This window comes from Terrapene carolina, unplaced genomic scaffold (assembly GCF_002925995.2).
Source record: "Terrapene carolina triunguis isolate 2854851 unplaced genomic scaffold, T_m_triunguis-2.0 Scaffold136, whole genome shotgun sequence".
Taxonomy (NCBI): Eukaryota; Metazoa; Chordata; order Testudines; family Emydidae; genus Terrapene; species Terrapene triunguis.
Genome location: NW_020664487.1, coordinates 7,035,677 through 7,059,154, shown reverse-complemented (window position 1 = coordinate 7,059,154; position 23,478 = coordinate 7,035,677). Strand labels below are relative to the sequence as shown.

The following is a 23,478-nucleotide window of genomic DNA, read 5'->3' as shown; positions in this document are numbered from 1 at the left end:
CACCCAGAGCATGGGGTTGCATCCCTGACCTTCTTGGCTAACAGCCATTGATGGACCTATCCTCCATGAACTTATCTAATTATTTTTTTTAACTCAATAACATTTGTGGCCTTCACAACTTCCCCTGGCAATGAGTTCCACAGATTGATTGTTCATTGTGTGAAGTAGTACTTCCTTTTGTTTGTTTTAAACCTGCTGCCCATTAATTTAATCAGGAGACCCCTGGTTCTTGTGTTATGAGAAGGAGTAAATAACACTTCCTTATTTACTTTCTCCACACCAGTCATGATTTTCTAGATCTCTATCATATCCCCCCTTAGTCGTCTCTTTTCCAAGCTGAACAGTCCCAGTCTTACTAATCTCTCCTCAGAAGGAAGCTGTTCCATACCCCTAATCATTTTTGTTCCCCTTCTCTGTACTTTTTCCAATTCTAATATATCTTTTTTGAGATGGGGTGACCAGAACTGCATTCAGTACTCAAGGTGTGGGTGTACCATGGATTTATATAGTGGCATTGTGATATTTACTGTCTTATCATCATAGAATATCAGGGTTGGAAGGGACCTCAGCAGGTCATCTACTCCTTTCCTAATGGTTCCTCACATTCTGTTCGCTTTTTTGACTGCCACTGCACGTGGAGCAGATGTTTTCCGAGAACTATCCGTGATGACTCCAAGAGCTCTCTCTCGAGTCGTACCAGCTAATTTAGGGCAGAGGAGTCCAGGGCTGTATGTACAACATGAAGTGGGCAACAGCCTGTTGTCCCTGCTCAGAACGTGTTTTCAGTTCAGAACATTCACCCATCTTTCCCTGCCCCTCCTCATCTTTTGTGCTCACCATCCTTCTGGCCAGCAGCTGGATCCACCTCCAGTTGGCTCCTGCTGGCCAGAGGGGCAGAAACAGGAGATGGGAAAAGCACGCTGAGTTTCCATAGCTGATAGAACACAATGGCTTCACCGGGTAATTGTAGGGAAAGTCAGAGACAAAATACGCAGCTTAAAATGGGGGTCTACGAACAGTTTGTTCTATCGGTCGCTAAACCGATCGTAATACCTAGTGCTTTATAGACAGCAGCTAATCCTCAGAACACTCCGGAGGGATGGCAATATGTAGCATTATCCCCATTTCACAGACAGGGAAACAAAGGCTAAAAAGTTGATGACGCAGTGATGTCATGGGACCTGGGTACATACACACTTCTCCTCGGACATGCTTAAAACCCCGTTTTGTCTTGCAAAAGAGGCAGGGCTTTAGCTATACTGAACCCGGATCCTCAGACAGGATTGATTTTGTAGTGAAGACAGGATCAGAGCGACCTGTCTAAAGACCACAGAGGGACTTGAGGCCAGTTTTTCAAAGGTACTTATGTCCTGAAGATATAGACAGGTGCCACTATCTGGCCAACCAGGATTAATCTCAAGGAGTTCCTGCCTTCAGAAATACATCTCTCTCCCATAAGCCCTAGAACTACTTTCACTGTTCCTTCTCCCACCACTTGTTTCACGTCTGCCTTGCACGTACTAGTGAAGCACTGAAATGGTGGCCAGAAAAGCCGGCGAAAGGCTCTGGTATTGGCACGATGACGAATCTAAGCAGCTAGCAGTACACAAAGGCAGCTCAAGTTAATGGCCCAGCCTCACGACAATGCTCGTGACAAAAAGAAAAATGAGGACTCTAAAGAGAAAACAAACGGCAATGGAGGACTAGGAATGATTGGCAAAGAGACGAACAAAAGACCCAACATAAAATGAAAAGGGAGAGCATTATGTAGGTTCCTGGCCCACCACCCCGGTCAAAGTTCACATAAATCTACACTCAACTTATTTTTTTAAATTTTAAACTTTCCCATTGTGACAGCATGAATAACTGCAGAAAAATAGGTTTATCGTAGCAACATCCATTAGCTCCGCAACAATTACAGGCCTCTCAGCGTTTCCATTGTAAGCCCTTTTATGTAGGGATTTATTTCGACTTCAGCCTCGTGAATTTGCTCTGGGTTGGAACTTAGCACAGGAGGTTTCAAACCCTGGAGCAAATCTCTCTCTCTTGTAAAATGGGTGCAAACCTGGACACGACGACATCAGTTTACAGTGAGGGCAAAAATAACGAAGTAGGACTTAGAGGGCCGAGATTCTCTCGTGCTCCTGGCAAAATACTTTCAAACTCAAATTCTGCAGGGCATTAACTCTAATGACCGAGTACTGTAGGGAAGAGCTATTTAAAATCAATTGTTTTCTTTCTCTTTTCTAAGTAAAAAGGGTCTGACGTGCCTGCACATTTATGCTGTTAAAGGATGGTTTCAAGGAAACTAGCCCATGGATATATTACAAATTAACACACGACCCTATAGAGCTTTAGCATCAAAGATCTATAAAGGAAGGACAGGGCTTTCAGTTTTCTATTCAATCAGTTTGCTACTGTAGGTGTACGGATGCCTTTTGCTATTCCTTTGTTATGTATTCTGTATAGCAGGGGTGGGCAAACTATGGGCCACGGGCCGGATCCGGCCCGCCAGCCGTTATAATCCAGCCCTCGAGCTCCCTTGGGAGCGGGGTCTGGGACTTGCCCCACTCCAGTGCTCTAGCCTGGGAGCAGGGTCAGGGGCCGCTCTACACAGCTCCCGGAAGCAGCGGCATGTCCCCCTCTCCAGCTCCTATGTGTAGGGGCAGCCAGAGGGCTCTGCTCTGCACGCTGCCCCCGCCTCAAGTGCCGCCCCCACAGCTCCCATTGGCTGGGAACCACGGCCAATGGGAGCTGCAGGGGCGGCGTCTGCGGATGGGGCAGCACGCAGCAGAGTCGCCTGGCTGCGCCTCTGCATAGGAACCGGAGAAGGGACATGCTGCTGCTTTCGGGAGCCACTTGAGGTAAGCGCTGCCTAGAGCCTGCACCCCGGAGCCACCCCCACCCTGATCCCCCTCCCGCCCTCTGAACCCCTCAGTCCCAGCCTGGATCACCCTCCTACCCCCAAACTCCTTATCCCCAGCCCCACCCCAGAGCCTGAACTCCCAGCCGGAGCCCTCCCCCACACCACACACCCCATGCCCCAGCCCGGAGCCCCCTCCTGCACCCTGAACTCCTCATTTCTGGCCCCGCCCCAGAGCCCTCACCCCCTCCCACACCCCAACCCCCAATTTTGTGAGCATTCATGGTGCGCCATACAATTTCCATACCCAGATGTGGCCTCGGGCCAAAACGTTTGCCCACCCCTGCTGTATAGTTTAATAACTCTGTTATAAATAGCATACAGAAAAGTGATATGGGCATTCCTTTTTTTATTGCAAGCACCTGCCTATCTGCTCAGGAACTAAACAACTTTTCCTACATGGAACTGCAAACCCAGGCACATTTTGCACAGACAACCAAGATTAGGCTCCGATCCGGTCACCTTTACTCCCACTGGAAGGGGTTATAGGACTGCTTACTGGAGTGAATGGAGGCAGCAAAATCAAGCCTCAGTTTGGAGAATGTGTTAGGGTTTCTCCTGTGTCAGTCAGGCCAGTTGTGCATAGACAGATCACAGCAGGGCCGTCCCTAGCTATTTTGGTGCTCTACGCAGCCCCCCCACGAGAGGGGGGCTGTGTGGGGCCCCAGGCCTCCGTGGGGGAGGAGCGGGGGGGCTGGTCCCAGGCCTCCACGGGGGGACTGTGTGGGGCCCCCCTCCCAGACCTCCACGGGATGGGGGGGCTGGCCCCAGGCCTCTGTGGGGGACGGGAGGGAGGGGGGCTGGCCACTTTGTGCGGGAAGTGGAGTGACCCAGCCCCAGCCTGCTCTGCTCCCAGGCTTGGGGGGAGGGGGGAAGGGGGAACTGCCCCCCAGCACCCGCCGGCGGCGCGGCTGGGAGCCAGGGGAGCAGAGCAGGCTGGGGGCGGGTCGCTCCACTTACCGGTGAGTGCAGGCCCGACCTTCTGGAGTCCTCAGTGGGGCCCTGGGGAAGAGCCGGAGCAGGGGCTGGAGCACGTGGTGCCCCAAATTTCCTGGTGCCCTACGCAGCTGCATACTTTGCGTATGGGTAACGACGGCCCTGGAACACAGAACTGTGTGTACGCCTGGTACGTTTCAGAGACACGGTGAGCAGGACATGAAAGATCGAGATGAGATCCTTGTCTCTGGATTAGCACGGTGTGCCTGAACAAAAGCATAAGTCAAGGCAGGGAGCATATTCTGGCGTGATTTCCAAGCAGTCAGCGTAACCCCAGATGAGTGTGTGCACACAAGTGCTCGCACGTGTGCGCTATAATCAATGCCAAGAGCTCAGCGCAAAGTTTTGGCTCTGACTGCTCGGCAGACACTTGGCTCCGCTAAACCTTTCAAACTGTCTGGCTTGTCCAGGTCTAATTTTAACTGCAGATCTGTAGCCTCTTTCCTGTTTGAAACCCTGTGCAATACCACAATAGGCATGGGAAGGAACCAGCCAGCGGCTAAGCCTCCCAATTCCCGTCTATCCGTCATATCCTAAGAATGAAAACGAAAGGACGCTGGGAAATTGCTGATACACACGTTGCACTAGTGCACAGCACGGCTACCTCTGTCTGCTCTGGCCCAATCACAGCACCGTACTGTCTGCCAGGACCACAGAATAAATGCACATTCGAGATGGGGACACAAGCACAGGCCTGTTATGTGAAACAAAGAGTCGTTTCCTTCTTTTACAACAACTCCCCCCATGCTAAGCACACACTGGGACTAAGAATCAAGTCAAACAACAGAAAGGTCTAAATTCTTCTTAGTAAATCAGCCCAGGGTGACCCCACTCTGTGCTATGCAATGAAAGGGGCTATTCCAATTCGCTGGACAGACTTTCCTTTAGGGGAAAGGTACAAATGAACCTGGACTTATGCACGGTACAGTCAAACCTGCACGTTTCCACTGTAAGCATTGATCTAGGGGTAGTATGACTAGCATTCGGTCTATAACTATATTCTGCCTACTTAAAATCCTCCGGTTAAATTAGGTGATGAACGTTTGATTTGTTTGGAATGTTAATTGCAAATGTATCTTTGCCCTTTTCAACTAAAACGTCCTCGGAGGTGTTTTCAGTCTGGGTAACTCTAGTGTGACACTCTTTTTTGGTCTGAGCATTATTTTCCCTTTTAAAAATAATGGTAGCAGAACAGCGTGTCGCTGGAGTTAAGGGCTCTATGGTTACGCTGTAACCCTGTCAGGTCAAATTTTAAGGCTGCTCGAGTGATCTTACACATGTCGCGAGCTGGGGATTTCTTTATATACTTCCCGAGAATCTGAGCCACTGGAAAGACTCCCAATTGGCTGCTACAAGCTTTGGACCAGGCCTTACATTATGTTACCTTAACCGTGCCTTGAACGCTGCAGGGCTGTGAGCATCAAAGAAGCCTAAGGGGGTTAGACACCTCGTGTTCCTTTGAAAATCCCCGGCCTAGCAGACCAGTAGAAGGACTGTTACCCAGAGCTCAGCAAGCTTGCAGGCTTGCGACAGGCAGAGGCCCTCAGGATCTGGGCTCCCTTTCTGAAGGCCTTAGGGACTGTGCAGCAGGGGCCAAATATCAAGATTATACAAGGAGAAAATTCAGTCCCCCTCCCCCACCACTTGAGTGCTTTGGGATGTGTGGGCCGCATCAGGCCGCATCTGTCTCGGATTAAGAAAGCCGAACTTTCTAGTCTAAAATCTGTCTCTCAAACAGGCACACTAGGATATGTGAAAAAGAGACCGGCCAGTTTTTACGTTACGTGCGTAAACTTTTTATTTAGATGGTAAGTAAAGATCCCTCTATCAATTCCTGTGGTTCATAAGGTCTTAATACAGATGGTGCTGAGATAACATACGGACTCAAAGGTGTCTCGGACAGACGCTGTCAGCCAGAAAGGAAACAGCCTGTCTTTTATGGGACTTTTAATCAGCTTGTGTATGTTGGAGGCAGACAGGCCTAGCACAGAGTGAAAACTGATCCTCATCACTATGCAATAAACAGCGGTGGCTCCGGGCACCAGTGTTCCAAGCGCGTGCTTGGGGCGGCAAGCCGCGGGGGGCGCCCTGCCGGTCCCTGTGAGGGCGGCAGTCAGGCAGTCTTCGGCCACGTGCCTGCGGGAGGCCTGCCGGTCCCGCGGCTTCGGGTACACCCTGCCGTGCTTGGGGCGGCAAAAAAGCTAGAGCCGCCCCTGGCAATAAAGAGAAAATATTCTAATTGAAGACCAAACTACTGCTACTATTTCATTTCAAGTCCCTACCAACGAATGTGTGACTGGCCTTTATTACAACCACATGAAGCATGATTTCTCGGATATGAACTTAGCAAGGGAGATAATGTTGATGATGTATGAAGGGATTACTTAAACACTACACCCATTTGTGTAGTGTCACCCTGGTTAACTTTGAGACCGACAAAGCCAACAATTCATAAAACATGACACCATAGTCTGAGGGCAATTTACCAAGGTTTTACCATCTATTCTCATGTCCAGTCTTCGCTTACATCCAGAAATAGCCTCAGCATTCTAAACAGACAGCATGCTCTGGAGGACAGGCATGGAAAGGAGAATTCAGGAACTCCTGCATTCCAACCTAGCTCTGCTACTGACTTCCTCTGTGGCTGTGGATTGCCTCAGTTTCCCCACATATAAAATAGGTATATTATCACCTACCTCACAAGGGTGCTACGGTTGTAAAGAACTTGCAAGTGCGAAGTATTATTAGTGAACAGCAATGGAACTCTCTGAGGAACACTCCGTTATGCTATAGCTGTCCAGAAACCAATACAGCAACGAACCCTCCCGGAATTGCATATTGGAAGGATTACTGTCTGGAAGTTAAAGCGATTGGCTTATACAGCTCTGCTTCACATGCTGTCAAGGCCTGGAATAATTTCCCAGAAATGGACTTCAATGGACCAGTGCCCAATTTAGTCCACAGTGTCCAGGGGGTATATTCCTGTTCACTACCACGTAAGTGATCAGAGAGACAGCAAAAAAGCCAACGCCAATAAAGTAAACGTACCTTCACTGCATAGGTGCTGGAAGGGTCCTTTGAGCAGGTGGCACAGTAATAGATGGCATCTCCAGAAACACAGCAGGGCTTGTTGCATGCCAGCTTAAAGAGAGACCAGTTGTTCTCATTGAAATGCAGTTCATTTTTCTGATCACGCATAAAACAGTCTTCGCATTTTGCAACGAGGCGGCGCAAGGATTCAGCATAAAGCCCCCCTAATTTGGCGTACACCCCCTCCTTGCTGTCAATATTGCTGAGCAGATTGTGGAGCTGAAGGGTGGAGACTGAGGAAACCTGGCTGGACACACTGAGCTGAGAGGATGAAAATGGCGGCAGGTTTCTGTTCTGGACGCAGGCGCTACTGCTCTTGTTTGAAGTTGGACCCCAATGGCTGTTTCCTTTGCAGGCGTTTTCCAGAGATTCCGAGGAGGAGAACGCGTGGTGGTTGCTTCCCACGTGAGAGGAGTAGCCGAACGGGGATTCCCTTCGGACACAGACGTTGCTTTCGGAGTGACTGATGTTCAGTCTGGGGCTGGTGGAATTCGCTGTTCTACCCAGAGAGGCTTGGCCCCAGCAAAAGCCATCAGGTGATGAAACCGTTCGGCTTACTGTTTTCTTCTGTGGCAGAGGAGGTGGCTGTAGCGGTGTGCCCTGAGACCTGTCCTGACTGGAGCCTGCAGGGAAAGGAACGGAAGAAAAGATTGGCTTTTCGGTGCAAAAGAGCGAGTGGCTCTGGTCAGATGATTGTCCCAGAAGACACAATAACAATAACTGGCTTTATGAACCAGTGCCCCCAGCTTGTCCCTTATTAGCATGGATGCTCCTGCTGTAAAACACAAGATGAGTTAGGCACCGTTACAAATCCATCAATGGGAGTTAAGGGTCTTAGTACATAATTTACCACCCAAACGCAGAGTAATGAAACCAAAACGCTAGACGTTATGAGACGCATCACACGTCCTCAATCCACGCCATTATAAGCCTCCTCCAGTTCCTAGTCTTGTGTCCCTCATTTGGAACGCAGTAGGTCGAAAGCGCCTCTGTGTTTGCTGCAGGAGATCTGCTGTACAGTTAGTAGCCAGAGCGGAGGCTCAGTGCATGAGCAGCTCCAAATAGGGAGGTTCCTAAGAGAACAGGAAAGGTGGCTGTACAGGGAGCTTTGTACCAGAGCCAACAGCCATCGCCAGGAGGCGCAAGCTACCCTCGTGGAGTGATAATCAGTTCAGCGTGGCGCACGTGGACTCAGACTGTTCCTATGAGTGGCAGTGGCAGGGCTGGCCTGAGCGAGGCCTGATGTGGCCAGCTCTTCACAGCTCGTCACCAGGGTTACAAGCTTCGGCCTGAGCCTCTACTCTGGTTGGTACAGGCAGCCCCCTGCTCCCATACCCAGCACCACTCACTTCAACGGAGCTCTGACCAGACATGGGCGGCTTTCCGCACACAGCAGGGCTGTGGTCTACATACGCACCCCGATGCATGCCTGGGGCAAGTAGGAGAGGAGAGGTGGGTCCACGGCTCTCACCCATCTTGCATGGTCCATGGAGCCAGCTCTGTTGTGGGCAGCTCTGGGACTGATTACGCCTTCCTTGTAGGAGGCTGGGAAACACGCACGGGCCATGTGGCTTACAGAGAGCCAAAAGGAAACACACCATCCCCATCTCCCCACAGCCTTCCCGAAGGCAATATACTGCTGTAACCACATACCCGGTTCCTCCCGCCAATCCGCAAATGCATGCGGTCACCTCCACCGGCACCAGGCAAGGAGAAATTCCCCATGGCGTTCTGTCCCCAACCAGCATACTCAGGGCTGGTCAGCCTAGAGCAGAGCTGGCTCGTGCCAGCATCAGGGGCTCACATGCCTCTCAGTTATGAACAAACATGAGGCAAAGTTTGGCCCATTGTTGCCAAAAGACCTTGATAGCGCACATGGTATTGTAATGGAGAGTACAGAGGTGTAGCGGAGATAATGTAGCACGTGTTTCTCTATGTAATGCGAGATACTGCGCCACAGGGAGCCGACTTTTACAGCAGTATTTGTGTTTTACAGTGGGACAGTGTATTGTACCCACCAGCAATATACTGTTCATATAGAAATGTTTAATATACGACAGTCCAGGAGCCATAGCTCAAAACTCCAGTTTGAAACGTGAAATCAGAATTGCTGGAGCAAAATGCCCTCCCGAGTACCTAGACTGGCTACCCCTTTTCAAATCTAGCCTTCTAATTGAACTGAAAAGAAATCTGCGTCTGTCTTTGTTGCAAGCCGGCTGGTTAAATCATAATTACATCCCTTGTGGAGACCGTTTCTCAGATTTCTTGAATGTCAGGTTAAAACAGCCCCAACAATACGTAAGCATCTTTTGCATGGGTCACTATATATTGTCATTAAAACCCCAGAGGAAAATACAGGGCTGCAAAGTACAGCAGGCTCAGTTGATGTATTTTTCCCCTTATCTGCATGCCCCCCCCACCCCCTGCAAGAAATGGGAACCAAAGATTGCTGTCAGGAAGGGGTTAATAATGTAATTGATCTGAAACAGTATTTTCTCTCTGCGTTTGTGTTACAGGCATCTGTTCCCCTATGACGTCCCAAAGAGAGTCCCAGCTCCCACCCCATTGTCTTTGCATGGAGAAAGCCTTCCATGTGCAGCTCTCCTTCCCTCTGCCTGCAAAGGGGGCTCTGCTGCGTATGCAGCAGCATTTCTTGCCCCTTAGTCCGGGGTCTAAGCTGGGGGAAAGGGGTGGAGACAGGACGGGTTGGAGGAGGAGTGGGCCGGGAAGTTACTCAGAGGATAATGCAGCCTGAAGCTTTATCATCTTTCCCATAGGGCACTTCACCCCACCACAGGGAGGCCCTGGTGGCATGGCACCACCTGAGCTGCACTGCTACGGACCCTGGGGTGGGCAGGGAGCCTGGTGCAGATACAGAACCTCCAAGCCTGGCTTCCCACAGGACCCGAGGGCCTTTCTATGGGAGGTGTTCATAGCCCCTGTCAGTGGGACCATGCGGGGTGGAGGTAGTGATTATCTCTGCCTGAGTCCCATGGACTTTGTTGTGGTGGGCATAGGTGCTCTGGGAACTCTCCTTGGGGCACTAATGGTAAATCTACACTGCGAAAAAAAACCCCAAACCACATCCCACACCAGTGAGACTCAAAGCCCAGGCTACACTCCTACATTTATCCCCATAGCAGGAGCCCCACGAGCCCGAGTTAGCTGACCCACGCTCTGAGACTCGCTGCCGTGGGGTTTTGTTTTGCAGTGTAGACGTACCGTAAGGGGTTTCTTAACCCGCTGTGGTTACGAAGACTCGGGAGGTTTTTAAAACCTCAAGAAGTCCTACAAGATAGCTGGCTTTGAAACCCAGATGTGAACAATACGATTACACCCAAATCCAATGCACGTTGCCAATTAGTTAATTATTGCAAATCATGCATAATGGGATACCTACAGTGTAAGTGATTTTATCAGATTTAGTCAATGGTGTTTGAAAGGAAGAGGCTGATGTTCGACGGTAGTTTGAAGAAACACTGTGGCACTTTCCCCTGTGCTAGCTGCCAAGACAGTAGTAAAGCTGGTCGCTGGGAAATAGCTAACCTGTGAAGTCACTTGTGAGGAGTTCAGAATGAAATACTGAAGGATACTTGTTCAGCAACCACCATTCAAACAAAGCCGGTTTAGTTTTTACGCGACAGTGGCTCAGTAATTAAACAGGCTAGGCAAGGCAGAAGAAAGGAGAGCCTCACTCGTGTTACCCACAGCTCTGCACTGTGGATTAAGCATTGTCAGAGTAGCGCGAAAGAGATGACACACTGAACTCCACGGCTTGCCCCATGCAGGACAAGGTTCAAGTTTGGAGGGGGGGCCACATGATTCAGCCGACTCTACCCTGCTGCAAAGTCCTCCACTGACTCAGTCCGCACAGTCTCAAACCTATTTGCTTTAAGAATGGAGTTCTGTTCACATGCTGCCGCTGAACCATGTGTGCGCGCCAGATTGTGGATCTTGGCACGCGGCTCGTTTCAGTCAGCTGTACTTGATGAATGTTTTCCCATCTCGTTAAAACTGGCCAGGAGTAAGGCTGCTCGTTTGTCATGGGGAAAAAAGTGAAAAGTGTTTTATCATTGCAAAAAAATGTACGAGTAATAATTATCGTTTAGAAAAGATGAAAAATTATGACACAGGATATTTGAATATTAAAATGTCGTGGGGAATTAGGAGAATAAATATCTGTACTGACAATATAAATATTTTGAAATAATTTAATACTAGGTTAAAAACTTCCTAAACCGCACAGCCCTCTACAATGTGTGTACACAGAGGCAGCTCTGTGAAACCTCATGGCAGAGTTTTGCTCACTGTGAGCTGGGCATCAGTAAAACCTGTTTCCTCTTGGAACCTGGTTCCCTGGCTCCAATGCTGACATTAACAGATCATTTGCAGATTATCAAAGTGAAACACTGGGCACCTATTCATCACTGGCCTTTTCTATAAACAGCAATTCATGCAACTGGTGACACAGGAGACTGGTAATGAGATAGAGCACCTTTCACCTGTACGTTGCTGATTCAAGTGCAGCTAGTGACAGAGCTTTGATAGCCTTTTGGTGGCCTGTATGAAGTAAATTTAGCAGTCCCAGTTGTCTACTTTGCAGGTGCATCCCCCACCATAAGTGCTCACGGGTACTGGAACGATCATTGCAGGCCTGGAGATGGTACTGCTAGGTCCCAGGGAAGGCACATTGGGGGGGCAATGTGAACATTCATTCACAAGGCTGTAAATCCAGCAGCTTTCTGGATTCTCCGGAGGGAGTACAAATAGGCCAACACTTTTCCGGAGGAAAATCCATTTCCGTATTGATGATTTTAAAATGGCTAACCAACATGAGGCATGTTGACCTACACTCTCACGTGTGTATGGGAAGCCAAACTTCAGGAAGAGAAGGCTTCCCCCGTTCACTTCCTTTGTGAAATGCAGGAACAGGTTTCCCTACCAGGGAGCGTTTGTGTCACCAGCCCCCCACATCACTTCTTTAGGGCCTAAACTCTGGCCTGTGTTATACAGGATGTCAGACTAGATGATCACAACAGGCCTGTCTGGCCTTGGAATCTATGCTGCCCTCCAGCTAATCTTGGCTACTAGATGGTCTCATGGGTGCTGCTGCGGCCGAATGTAGTTTAGATTACTATCGTGGGTTATTAGTTATGTGGCAGTATTTCCTAGAAGCCCTGACCAGTGCTAGGTTCTGGACAAAGACGTCCCAGAGAGCTTACAATGTCAGTAGGGTAGAACAGGCCTGAGGCTGCTCTAAACTGAGCCAGGGGCTGGCTGGGAACCCAAATAGCCCAATAATCCGGGGAGCCAGAACCTGCTTAATGCTACCTTTGCCTCACCCTGTTGGGGCCTGTGGTGGACAAAGCTTGGCCGCACCCAGGAATCTGGCCCTAGGTTTCTTGCCCTTCTGATTGCAAAGAAATCCTTCAAAGAGAGTAAACCAATGCAGTTAGGTCTGCCTGAGTCTGCAGACAGCCCGAAATCAGAGTTCTGAGAGGTGTGACCTGCCTCATTCACCATAAAGGGAGCTGTTCACTTTGAAAGCTAATGATGCAAATTTCAATGTCCACATGGTTTCCTATTTCACTGTGAAGTATTTTAACATCCAAATAACACACTGTGTCCACAACCACAAACTGCCTCTTAGACCTATCCCACGTGCCATAAAGGTCCACCGGGGCACTGCCTAACCACCAAAATCTCCAGCGTTCCCTTGACTACTTCCTTAACAGTCTTTAGTGCAAAATTCAACCACACACTGAAAATTCAACATGCAGAGGGAGTGTAAAATAAATCAAATTTAATACAGTAACTCCTCACTTAAAGTCGTCCCGGTTAACGTTGTTTCATTGTTACGTTGCTGATCAATTAGGGAACATGCTCGTTTAAAGTTGCGCAATGCTCCCTTATAACGTCGTTTGGCAGCCGCCTGCTTTGTCCACTGCTTGCAGGAAGAGCAGCCCGTTGCAGATAGCTGGTGGGGGCTTGGAACCAGGGTGGACCGGCAGCCCCCTTATCAGCTCCCCGCTCCCCTAAGTTCCCTGTGCGGCAGCTGCCCAGCAGGCTACCAATTGCCGGCAGTTCAGCTGTCCCTCCCCTCACTGCCATGTGCTGCTCCTGCCCTCTGCCTTGGAGCTGCTCCCGGGAGCCTCCTGCTTGCTGTGCTGGGGGGAGGGAAGGAAGAGGGGTGCTAATGTCAGGGTGTCCCTCTCCCCCCTGCTCCTCACTTACCCCATTCCCATAGAGCGGGGGGTGGAGGGGAAACCACAACAGGGCTCAGGACGGAGGGAGCTTGCTGGCAACAGGAGCTGTCTCAACTTGCTGATCTACTTAAAAAGGCAATGTACTCAGAGTGGGATCAGCGTAAAGGGGAAATGCGCATCTCTCTCTCTCTCACAGGGTGTGTATCTCTGTCTGCCCTGCTGTCTCCCTTCCCTCCATTTGTGCTGCCTTGTAGAGTGCGAGGCTACAATGTGTTAACCCTTGAGGGCTCAGCTGTTCTAGTTCATCATTTAGCAGTAAGGCATTCCCTGGGAAATATCCCACCCTCTGACTCCGCCACCTCAACCAAGCTTCACAATCATCATCGCTGTGTACCAGTATTAAATTGTTGTTTAAAACTTATACTGTGTGTGTGTATAGATAGATAGATAGATAGATGGATAGATAGTCTTTTGTCTGGTGAAAAAAATTTCCCTGGAACCTAACCCCCCATTTACATTAATTCTTATGGGGAAATTGGATTCGCTTAACATCGTTTTGCTTAAAGTCGCATTTTTCAGGAACAGAACTACAACGTTAAGCGAGGAATTCCTGTATCCGGTAAATGGCACAGAGTATACTACACTGACTGGATTGTACACTTCAAAATGTTCTTTAATAAATACCTCATTCTTTTAATTTATCTGAAGCTAGGGCAGAGCCTCCGATTGATTGCACCGGACCACTGCAGAATGCATGGCTCTTGCCATTGAATTTTTGGTCAAGCGTGCCTGGAAATCAACTGGATGTTGATTATTCCTGCTCTGGCCAATGAGCCCTGCTCCTCATTTATATTAGGGGAAAAAAAAAAACCAAACAAACATTTATTTTAAATTTCTTAAGAAAATTAAGATTCCTTGTGTCACTGGAGCGAACAAGGAAACCTCTTTCCCCTTCTGTTCACATCTGACAGCTATAGGTCGGGGAAGCACAAGTCTGACATGCAAGACGATTTTTTTTTCTTTTACAATTTCCTGGCACACTCTCCCTCTTAAATCCTGAGCTAGGACTGGAAAAATGTCATTTCCAGACAACTAGGTCTGAATTTTATCGCTATGAAATTGTTGCTTCTGGAGAGGCAGAACTTCCATTATATGAAGATGGTGATTTGGAAAGGAAATAGTTGCTGGACTGTGTAATGTGTCAGTACATGTCTATGTTAAATATACTTAGGGAAAAAATGACTTGGTAGAATATCTACTTTTCAAAGAAAATCCAAACTAATGAAAGAGGGCATCCCCCCCCCCAAGAAATACTTGTGCACTCCATGTCATGCTAACCTCTTTCCCTCTCCGTACATTTGGTCCCCTTTAGTAGAGCTACAGGAGGTACTCTGTTACCCCGGCAACCCACTGAGGAAATCACATGTCAAAGATGAACGACCCTCTGTACCTTTGGGAGGAGGTGTGGGATTGGCTGGTCTCGAGTCTAAGAAAAACAGCAGCAAGAATGATTTTGGCATTGGTCAAACAGATTATAAAAACTGGTGCCGCTCTGACTCCGCCCAAGTTGTCTAGAGAGAATCAGTAAGAGAGTTAGGCGAATTGGACAGCGCAGAGGCTGGTAACGGGACACATCATCTTTCACCTGAGATCACCAGCTGCAAACCCAGCACTAGTCTGCTGTGCCAGAGCGTCATGGCTGCCTGGTGGGCTGGGACTGTGAAGACAGCAGGTGGCCTTCCTCCCAGACCATCGCAAGCAGCTTGGTCACCCTTGCCAGCAGGCTCAGCAGAGAGGGCACAGGCCAGATCCTGCTCGCACTGACATCAAGGGAAGCATTGCCACGGACTACAGTAGGAGCAGCATTGGGTCCCACATAGGTATGGAAGCTGAACTCTCTAGAGCTGGTTCCTCCAGGTCAGGGCTGAGCTATACAGACAGATACCAGTGTAGGGGAAGCTCGTGCTGCCGATGTCGTACTTGTTCTATGGTCTAGACACTGCACGAACAAGGGATTTCAGCTTTCGGGCTGTGGAGAGCCCCCTCCATGAGCCCCCCACACACCCACACCGGAGCAAGGTTTAATTACCTCCATCACTGGCAGTCCTTGTGTCAGAGTTGAGGCTGTCTGCGGAGCCAGCCAGGAAGCTGACGTGGATCCCTCGGAAAGGTGGGCCGAGGCTCTCTGCGGAGCCATTGCTAACCTTCTCCAGCTCAGAGCTACTCTTGTTCATTTTCAAAGCGTGCCTAGAAAGTTAAACAACAAACGGAATCATTGCTTGTCTGGGGAAGACGCATCGCTGCACTGTTCGCAGACAAACATCAGCCCGGTTTGGTCTGACCTCTTGTTCCTGCAGTAAAACCGGGGAGGCAGGGTTGTCCTGTTCATTACTGTAGAAGCCATACTTGGGCACCTACACACGCACATTCCACATGTATTAGCTCCCCAATATAGAACGGACATGCTTCCCCTGCGGTGGGGATCTCTCTTTGGGGAGGATCTCTCCAGCATGACCACACTGCCGGGGAGGAGGTCAGAGCTGGCCTGCAGGCACAAGGCCCATGTGCGGAAGGCCCTGGACCCAGTGAGTACACCTGGCTAACATGGGCCCTTGTGCACATTGGAAAAAAACTAATTTTGTTATTGCCCTGGTGTGACGGAATGCAACCCTTGTATTCACACCCTACACACTAGTGTAATAATCTTTGTGCAAAATAGGTCTTGTGAGCTATCATTTGAAAACTAGCAACATTCTATGTAAAGTTATGAATTCCCCCTGAATGGTTGTTGGTAGCACATGTTCAAATCCATGCAGCCCTGATTAGGCAGAACTGGTCAAGAAGGTCTTAAACAAAGGAATGTGTGTTTACCTCCATTTACATATATGTAATAAACAAGGTCCTTGAGCCAGCAAGGGGGAAACAAGGCAAATCTACATTTTAGCAAACAGCAGCATGAAACCTCTTTCACCACCAAACTCCTTGACTCCAACCTCACAGCGGGAATGAACTTTATCTAGGGGTAACCCTCAGGAAAAAGCATTTCAAAGGGTGACTGGACTATAAAAGTGAGGGGCAAAACCACCCCAAGTTCTCTCTCCCGATCCATCTCTCCCCTTTTCACCTAAGAAAACAAAAGAAACAGCTGTTGAACATTGGGAGGGGATCTTGACCTCAAACTGTGTCAGCAATGTTACTGGGAATTTGCAAGAATTTCACCTTGAACCAAGTCTAGTTTAAGATTAGAAAGTGTCTTCTCTTGATTTCTCTTGTAACCATTTCTGATTGTAATGCCTTATACTTGTACTCACTTAAAACGTGTCTCCTTATAGTTAAATAAACTTGTTTTGTTCTTTAATTAAAATGAACCTAGTGTCATGAATTATTTGGGTAATTCCATTTAAGGTAGCAGGCTGTCCTATACTGATCCCCGCAGAGTGGCAAGGGACCCAATATATCTGGATTATCCAGGAGGGGGCTGGACAGTGCAGAATACACGATTTGGGCAGAAAATCCAGGACTGGGAATGTGTCGGGGTCTCCCTGTAATCAGTCACCAAAGGCTGCTGGAATCCAGTGTGTGGTTGGTGACAACACCTCACTGCTCTGGATTGCACCCCAGAATGTCATGCTTTGCACAGCAAAATGGAAAGATTTACAGGCTCAGACCTGAGCCCACGGGTAGCTGCACACACATCAAGGCATAGGGGAGTTTGTTTAAAATAATAAAATAAAAATGAGTTGTATCAAAACCCACTCGCTGTCAGTAAAATCTCTATCCCAGTCCTGGAAGCTGGTGTCAAAAAGCCTTTCAATGTCAACACTCTGACATGGCAAACCTTTCATTGTCAACATAGCGCTACAGGGAAAGCTTCCAGCTTCCCAGCTCTGGCCCAAGAAACGCACTGTGCCAGCAAGTCAGTGCAAGGAGTCAACACAGACATGAGCCAACTCCAACACACACTGTGCTCCAGCACACAGAAACCAACGCACCGGACAACGAACACCACCCTCGCTCTAGTCTGCTGCTCCTTTCACCAGCTAAAACCAAGTCTGGGCTCCACGACCACATTGCATCACAGCTGATTAAGCCCTGGCAGTGTCTCTAAGGTCAGTGTCAGTCCACACTCAGAGTTCAAGTACTGGATGGACAGAGCAGATGGCATGAGTCTGGACCTTAAACCTGGCACTTGCCTTTCACAATGTTTTTGATGTGCAAGTCAAGAAATAATAATATCTAGTGCTTTTCATCAGGGGATCTCAAAGCACTTTACAAAGGAGGTGACTATCGTTAACCCCATTCTACAAATGGGGAAACTGAGACACTGAGCTAAAACACTGTCTGTTACTGATTCCATATTTCCATAACTGCGACTGGCTCTTGGGTCTGGCACTGAAAGCCGCCATGGTACGGATACTACTTAGCAGGAAGTGGCGTCTTCTCACCTGTTTTGAGACAAAGGAAATACTGCACAGAAAATGAAAGCATGAAAAAGATGAAGACTTAAAAAAAAGTATTTTAAAGCAAGTTCCATTATTTTCTAGACACATTTTTATCCAGAAAGATAGAAGCATTGTTTACAGTATACCAAAGTTATAGTTTAGATGAATAATTTGTAGTAAGGCACAAACTATTATCTATTAACTTTTGTTTCAGATAAGCAACACCCATGCCTTTTCTACATTTTTTCCCCTGGCAAATAATAGAACAGACTTGAAAGTTGCTCATTTTACAATGGTGCAAATGCATCCGGCTCTGTTACAGTTCATACTTTCTGACTGTATCCACACAGACTGGTGAAGGTTAGATTATTTGTAAGTAATTGTCAAAGGAAATTAAAATGTAATTGTTTGATAAAATTCAATAGAATATTTCTTAAAATCAAAATTGGATAACAAGTCATTTACAAAAGGAGAACTGATTTCCATGGTGCCTGTTGTCTGACTAGTTAAAACCCCCTAAATAGTCTACCTTTCCTACTCAGAAAGCCGAATAGCTATTAAGAAACCCACAAAAGACAGATGTTTTCCTACCACCCTGAAACAGCCTAGTTCCATAGAATTTCTCTTCTGCATTGTACCAATGAGGCACTCTGAGGGAATGCAGGGACTGTTTTTTATATGGTTACTTTTTCTTTAGAAAAACTCTGAGCAGAAGAAATGCTGTAAGCTGTCTAATTTTTTCATGCTTTTTAGAGAAGGAGAGGGAATGCTTACTACAGTCTTCTTCTAGCTATGCTGACCGGAAAATTAAAGAAAAGGACAGGAAGAAACCGTTGTCAGACTTCTCCTTTTGTAAGAGCATGCTTGATCTAAAAATATTAATGGGAAGTTAAGAGCGGAGTTCACCCTGGGCATAATTCCTCTGAAGACAACGACTATATGTCCAGGATGAATTTGGCACATACAGTTTGTCATTGCAGTAGGCTTCCTCTAGACAATTTAGGAAACTTCAGGGGTACCTTATAATTCACAATTAATAATTACACTTACAAATTTAAGTTAATTTACAATAAAACATGTAAAAATATCCACACACACAATAAGTGTATTTTTACAGTCACTGTAAAATACCCCCTCCCCATACCTAGCAAAACTTAGCTGGGCGTTTCTGTCAACAACATGATACTCATTCACTCATGCACACCCGTGACTCAACCTGTTTGGAAGTCTAAGTGATATTAAGGAAAAGCTCCAAAAGGAAAAAAAAATTTAAAGTGTAAAATTAGACTGAATTTCTTAATTTGTATAGAAGATAAATAAATGTCTTATTGTAACACAATCATGCTTTTAAAAATAAATTTGAAAACAAAGCTATTTAAAATCCTTCCTTAGATTTTTTCAGTCAGCAAAACCAAAATATGCATAGGTCTCTTACCATCCCGGTACAGAATATGAGATTATGAGATCAAACTTTGTTCAGCAGGGTCCAACGTCCTTGCATACAGCCACACCTATTCCTTCAGCACACTACAGGGACACCACAGAGTGTTCTGAGCCACCATTTTGGAACGGAGTGGTCCTGATGCAAAGGCAGTTGCATTCGCCCAACCCAGCACTGCGGTGAAGTCAGATGTACAGAGAGCTTTCTATTTCCTCTCGGTACCTCAGTGACCTATGTAAAATGCACTTCCTGAGTAGGCACAAAACTGAAATAGATATTGCTGCTTCCTACATGGCATGCAACTCTCAGTCTCAGATGTGACTGCTAGGGCAGCAAATTATCTCCAATATGGTCTAGATGTCTCTGCTCCACATCCCCCTCTTCTGTAACCAGGGTTTGAAGAACAGCTCACCAGGCCAGTAGGGTCAGAGTGAAATAATGAAGGCTTATACAGACTATTGCAGAAAAACATAGGGCCAAATCCCTTCACTCAGATACAATTTCCATTGAAGTTTTGCCCAGTTGAACTGGTCTGAATAACTCCCTGTTCTTTTAGGATATGTTCATGACACACACACAACCACAAGGGTGCCTGTTGCTGTTCCCTGGATGCTATTCCCACGGAAGGAAAATGATGTTGACAATAATTAGTATCCACAGAAGGAACAATTAAGACCATCTAGTGTGTCTCACCGTAGCACAGCCGACAGAACGTCACCCAGGGCTACATCGGATTTACAAAGTGATTTAGGTGCGTAACTGATACTTCCAGCACCTAAATCCAAAACTTAGGTCCTCAAAATCCCAGCTCAGCTGCTGCCTAATCCTGTAGGTCCTTACGTTTCTGCCAATAAAGTTTCTGCGGTACCCAAAAAATCTGCCACTGGGCGTGTGCACAACTGTCTTGGTCCTGATACCCATGCACTTATCTCACCCTAAGCCCCAGCGGGATCCTCAAACGAGGTGTCCCCCCCCGTCTATCTTACCTGTGGGGCTGCTCCAGCAGGAGTGCGCTGAGGCCCCCCAGCAGTTCAGGCCTCGTACAAAATGGAGGAGTCTCCCCCTCGTCCCTCGTTTATAACTTTTAGCCCCCGGGTTGAGCAATTCCCCCCCTGCCACATCTCCCACCTCTCAGGAGTGCCCTAACCCGGATGAGGTATTCCGGGGCGGGTGTCTTTCAATCTCTCTCCTTGAAATCGTTCCACTGCGTATAAATAACGATTCACCGAGCCAGTGGAAGGGAGAGCATGGCTGTCGCCCACTGATTACGGCACTCGCCGGGGAGGTGAGAGACCTACGTTCAAGTACCTGTTCCAAAGGCTACTTCTTTATATGTAGTAGAACAGTTTCGACGGGATAGATGGAGAGAGCCATAACCCAGTGTCAGGGCACTCTCCTGAGAGCTGGGCAATGAGGGATCAAAACCCTGCCCCACATCAGGCAGAGGCGGGAATTGTACCCCCATCTCCCACATCCTGACTGAGTGCTCCAACCACGGGTGCCTCCTCTTCATATTTTTTCTTTTTATTGCAAGAAAGGGCTTAGGTGTGGTGCCTAATATCAGGACTACGGGTTCATTGCTGCGAATCCCAGGCAGAGACGTGCGCCTGCCTCTCACCTAGACTTAGGGCCACACCCCTCTCCTTGGCATCTCCCATTGCCTGGTTTAGGCAGCTCCCCGCTCAGCTTGCTGGCTTTTGGGGATCCCATTATCAGGTGCCAAACTCTCCCCGTGCACTGTGCCAGGAGCCTGGCCCCCCAACTTGGGCTTCTGGATTCCATCCCATAGCAGGGTGCCTAAAAGTTGTGCGCTGCAACACAGGCCTCAGCTCCTTTTGTGGGTCTCGCCCTCAACGACTAAGCCCAGGAGCCGAACTTTGACAAAGATATCCATCTTCATTTAGACTCCCAGGGATGGAGAACACCATTTCCCCAGGCAAACTGCTCCAATGGCTAATTACCTTCACTCTAGACAAATTCAAACTGGAAATAAGGTGGACATTTCCAGGCTTCAACTTCCAGCCACTGAATCTCGTTATACCTTTGCCGGCTAGATTGCAGAGCCCTCTACAACCAGGTACAGGTGCTTACAGATTAAGAGGTGACCCAATCACAATCTTAAACACACTGTAAGGCTCATTGTAGCAGTGGCGCTATGTCTGCAGGTTTTTCCATCTGGTTCTGGCCGGGTCTGGTGCCGCTCTGAGTTGATGAGTACTGGTCTGTGGCAGTACAGGTGCTGGGGAGCTGCTGCACCCCCCGGCTTGAAGTGATTTCTATAATATACAGGGTTTACAGTTTGGGTCGATGGCTCTCAGCACCCGTGGGTGAGGAGCCTGCTTCTGATGATGAGCTTGGAGAGGTTGGAGGGTTGTTTGAAGGCCAGAAAAGGGGGTTCAGGAAAGATTTCTTTCAGGATGGGGTCCCCATCGAATGTGGGTTATAGCTGTTTGTGATACCCTGTATGCGTTCCAGTGTGGGGTGCTAGGTGACAATTAGGGGTGTGTGGTTGGATGAGGTTTTATTTCTGTATTGAAGCAGGTTCTTTCGGCGCATTTGAGAGGCCCATTCCATGATGCGATTTACTTCCCCGGTGGAATGTCCTTGTTTGGTAAAAGCGGTTTTGAGTGTGTTAAGGTGTGTATCCCGGACTCTCTCCTTGGAGCAGGTTCTGTGGTATCTGAGTGCCTGGCTGTGGGTAACAGATTTCTTGGTGTGTTTGAGGTGGTTACTGGATCTGTGAAGGTAGGTGTGGTGATCCGTGGGTTTCTTGTGTATAGTTGTCTGTAGGGTTCCATTGTTGAAGCTGATCGTGGTGTCTAGGAAGTTGATGCTAGCGTGGGAATGCTCCACAGAGAGTTTAATGGACTGTTGGTGTTTGCTGAAGCTGTGGTGGAAATCTATGAGGGAGTTTAAGTCATCCGTCCAGAGGATGAAAATATCATCAGTTTGTGGTGCGTCTGTCCAGACATTCTTCTTCAAGGCAGCCCATGAAGAGGTTGGCATACTGGGGAGCCGTCCTAGCACCCACAGCTGTTCCCACGGTTTGGACAAAGTGTTTGTTGTTGAATGTAAAATTGTTGTGGGTGAAGATGAAATGGATGAATCTGGCAATGTGTTTGGGGTGGATCTCAGAGGGCTGTCCATTGTCCTGTAAATATTAGAGTCAGGCAGCTATGCTGTCACTGTGAGGGCTGTTGGTGTATAGAGAAGTGACATCCATGATGGCAAGGATGGTGTTCTGAGAGAGGCTGTTAATGTTGTGGAGGAAGTCGGTTATGCCCTGGAGGAAGCTGGTCAGTGGTTTGAGGATGGTTTCTCTGAGTCCCAATAGTCCTTCTGTAAGAGTGCCACAGCCAGATACAATGGGTCTGCCTGGGTTCCTTACTTTGTGTATCTTGGGAAGCACGTGTGGATGTTGCGGCTCCAATGGTGGGTAAGGCGAGCTGCTTAAGTCCAAGCCCCTGGTCTGAGCTTGGGGGCTCGCCTAAGCTGCCACGTCCACACCGCTATTTTTAGCACACTAGCTCGAGCTGAGCTAGCACAAGTCTGTCTACCGGCTCTGGGAATCACACTTCCCAGCTGCAGCATAGGCATTCCCTAAGGGTTTTGCACTGGTTTATTTAATCTGGTTTCAGAACCCACCTTTACTGAAACAGGTGCAGCTTTGAATATAGAGAAGGCCTCAGTTAGTGGCCTGCAATGTTAACATGACAGAAGGACACATTTCATTATACTAAGAGACAAATCCTTTTTGGTCTCTGTTTCTTCAACTTGTGGACATTTACTTTACCCCAAAGGGGATTTTGCAGGACTTTTTCTTAAAGAGCTGCTTTAAAGATTGGACCTAGAGTGATCAAGACAATGTTGATAAATAACACAGTAAGAAATGGAAAGAAAGAAAAACAAACAAAATCCCAGGACAAAACTGGTAGATATTTGTGCAAGGCATTCTCTTGAAAAAGGGGGGGGAAATGAGCTGTACACGACAAAAGGGAAGAAGCAACCCGAATAAATTAGCCAGCACTATTACTCCAGTGCAGACCAGCACAGCCGTGGTGCAATCATTACATGAAAGGGAGCATTGTGCGGGTGAATGTTTGTCCACCTTGAAACATTCATACTTATTAACCTCCGCCCCCTTAGCTGCTGCAGCTGCTGCTTTCCGTTTCGGTCAAGGTGTGCAACCTACTAAAAATCCATCAACCCACAATAGATAAGACAACGAATATTGCAGTCTGTTTTCTTCTCATATTGCAGTTTCACACATGTAGCCCAGAATGCAGGCACTGTGCAAATGTCAAGAGACACGAGCACACTCGAATACAGGGCTGTCTGCAGTTCTGGGGTATGCAGCTGGGGGCCTGCTCCCCAGAGCAG

General features: G+C 48.0%; 1 protein-coding gene across 1 annotated transcript in view; it reads right to left on the bottom strand.

Annotated features, from left to right (window-relative positions):
* PRAG1 (PEAK1 related, kinase-activating pseudokinase 1) overlaps nt 1–23,478 on the bottom strand; it is a 45,223-nt gene that overhangs the window by 1,646 nt on the left and 20,099 nt on the right. Inside the window, exons 4-5 of the mRNA XM_026653331.1 lie at nt 15,305–15,462; nt 6,968–7,632 (exon numbers count right to left, since the gene is read on the bottom strand). Of these exons, the coding sequence (XP_026509116.1) occupies nt 6,968–7,632; nt 15,305–15,462 (823 nt within the window). The remainder of the gene's footprint in view (nt 1–6,967; nt 7,633–15,304; nt 15,463–23,478) is intronic.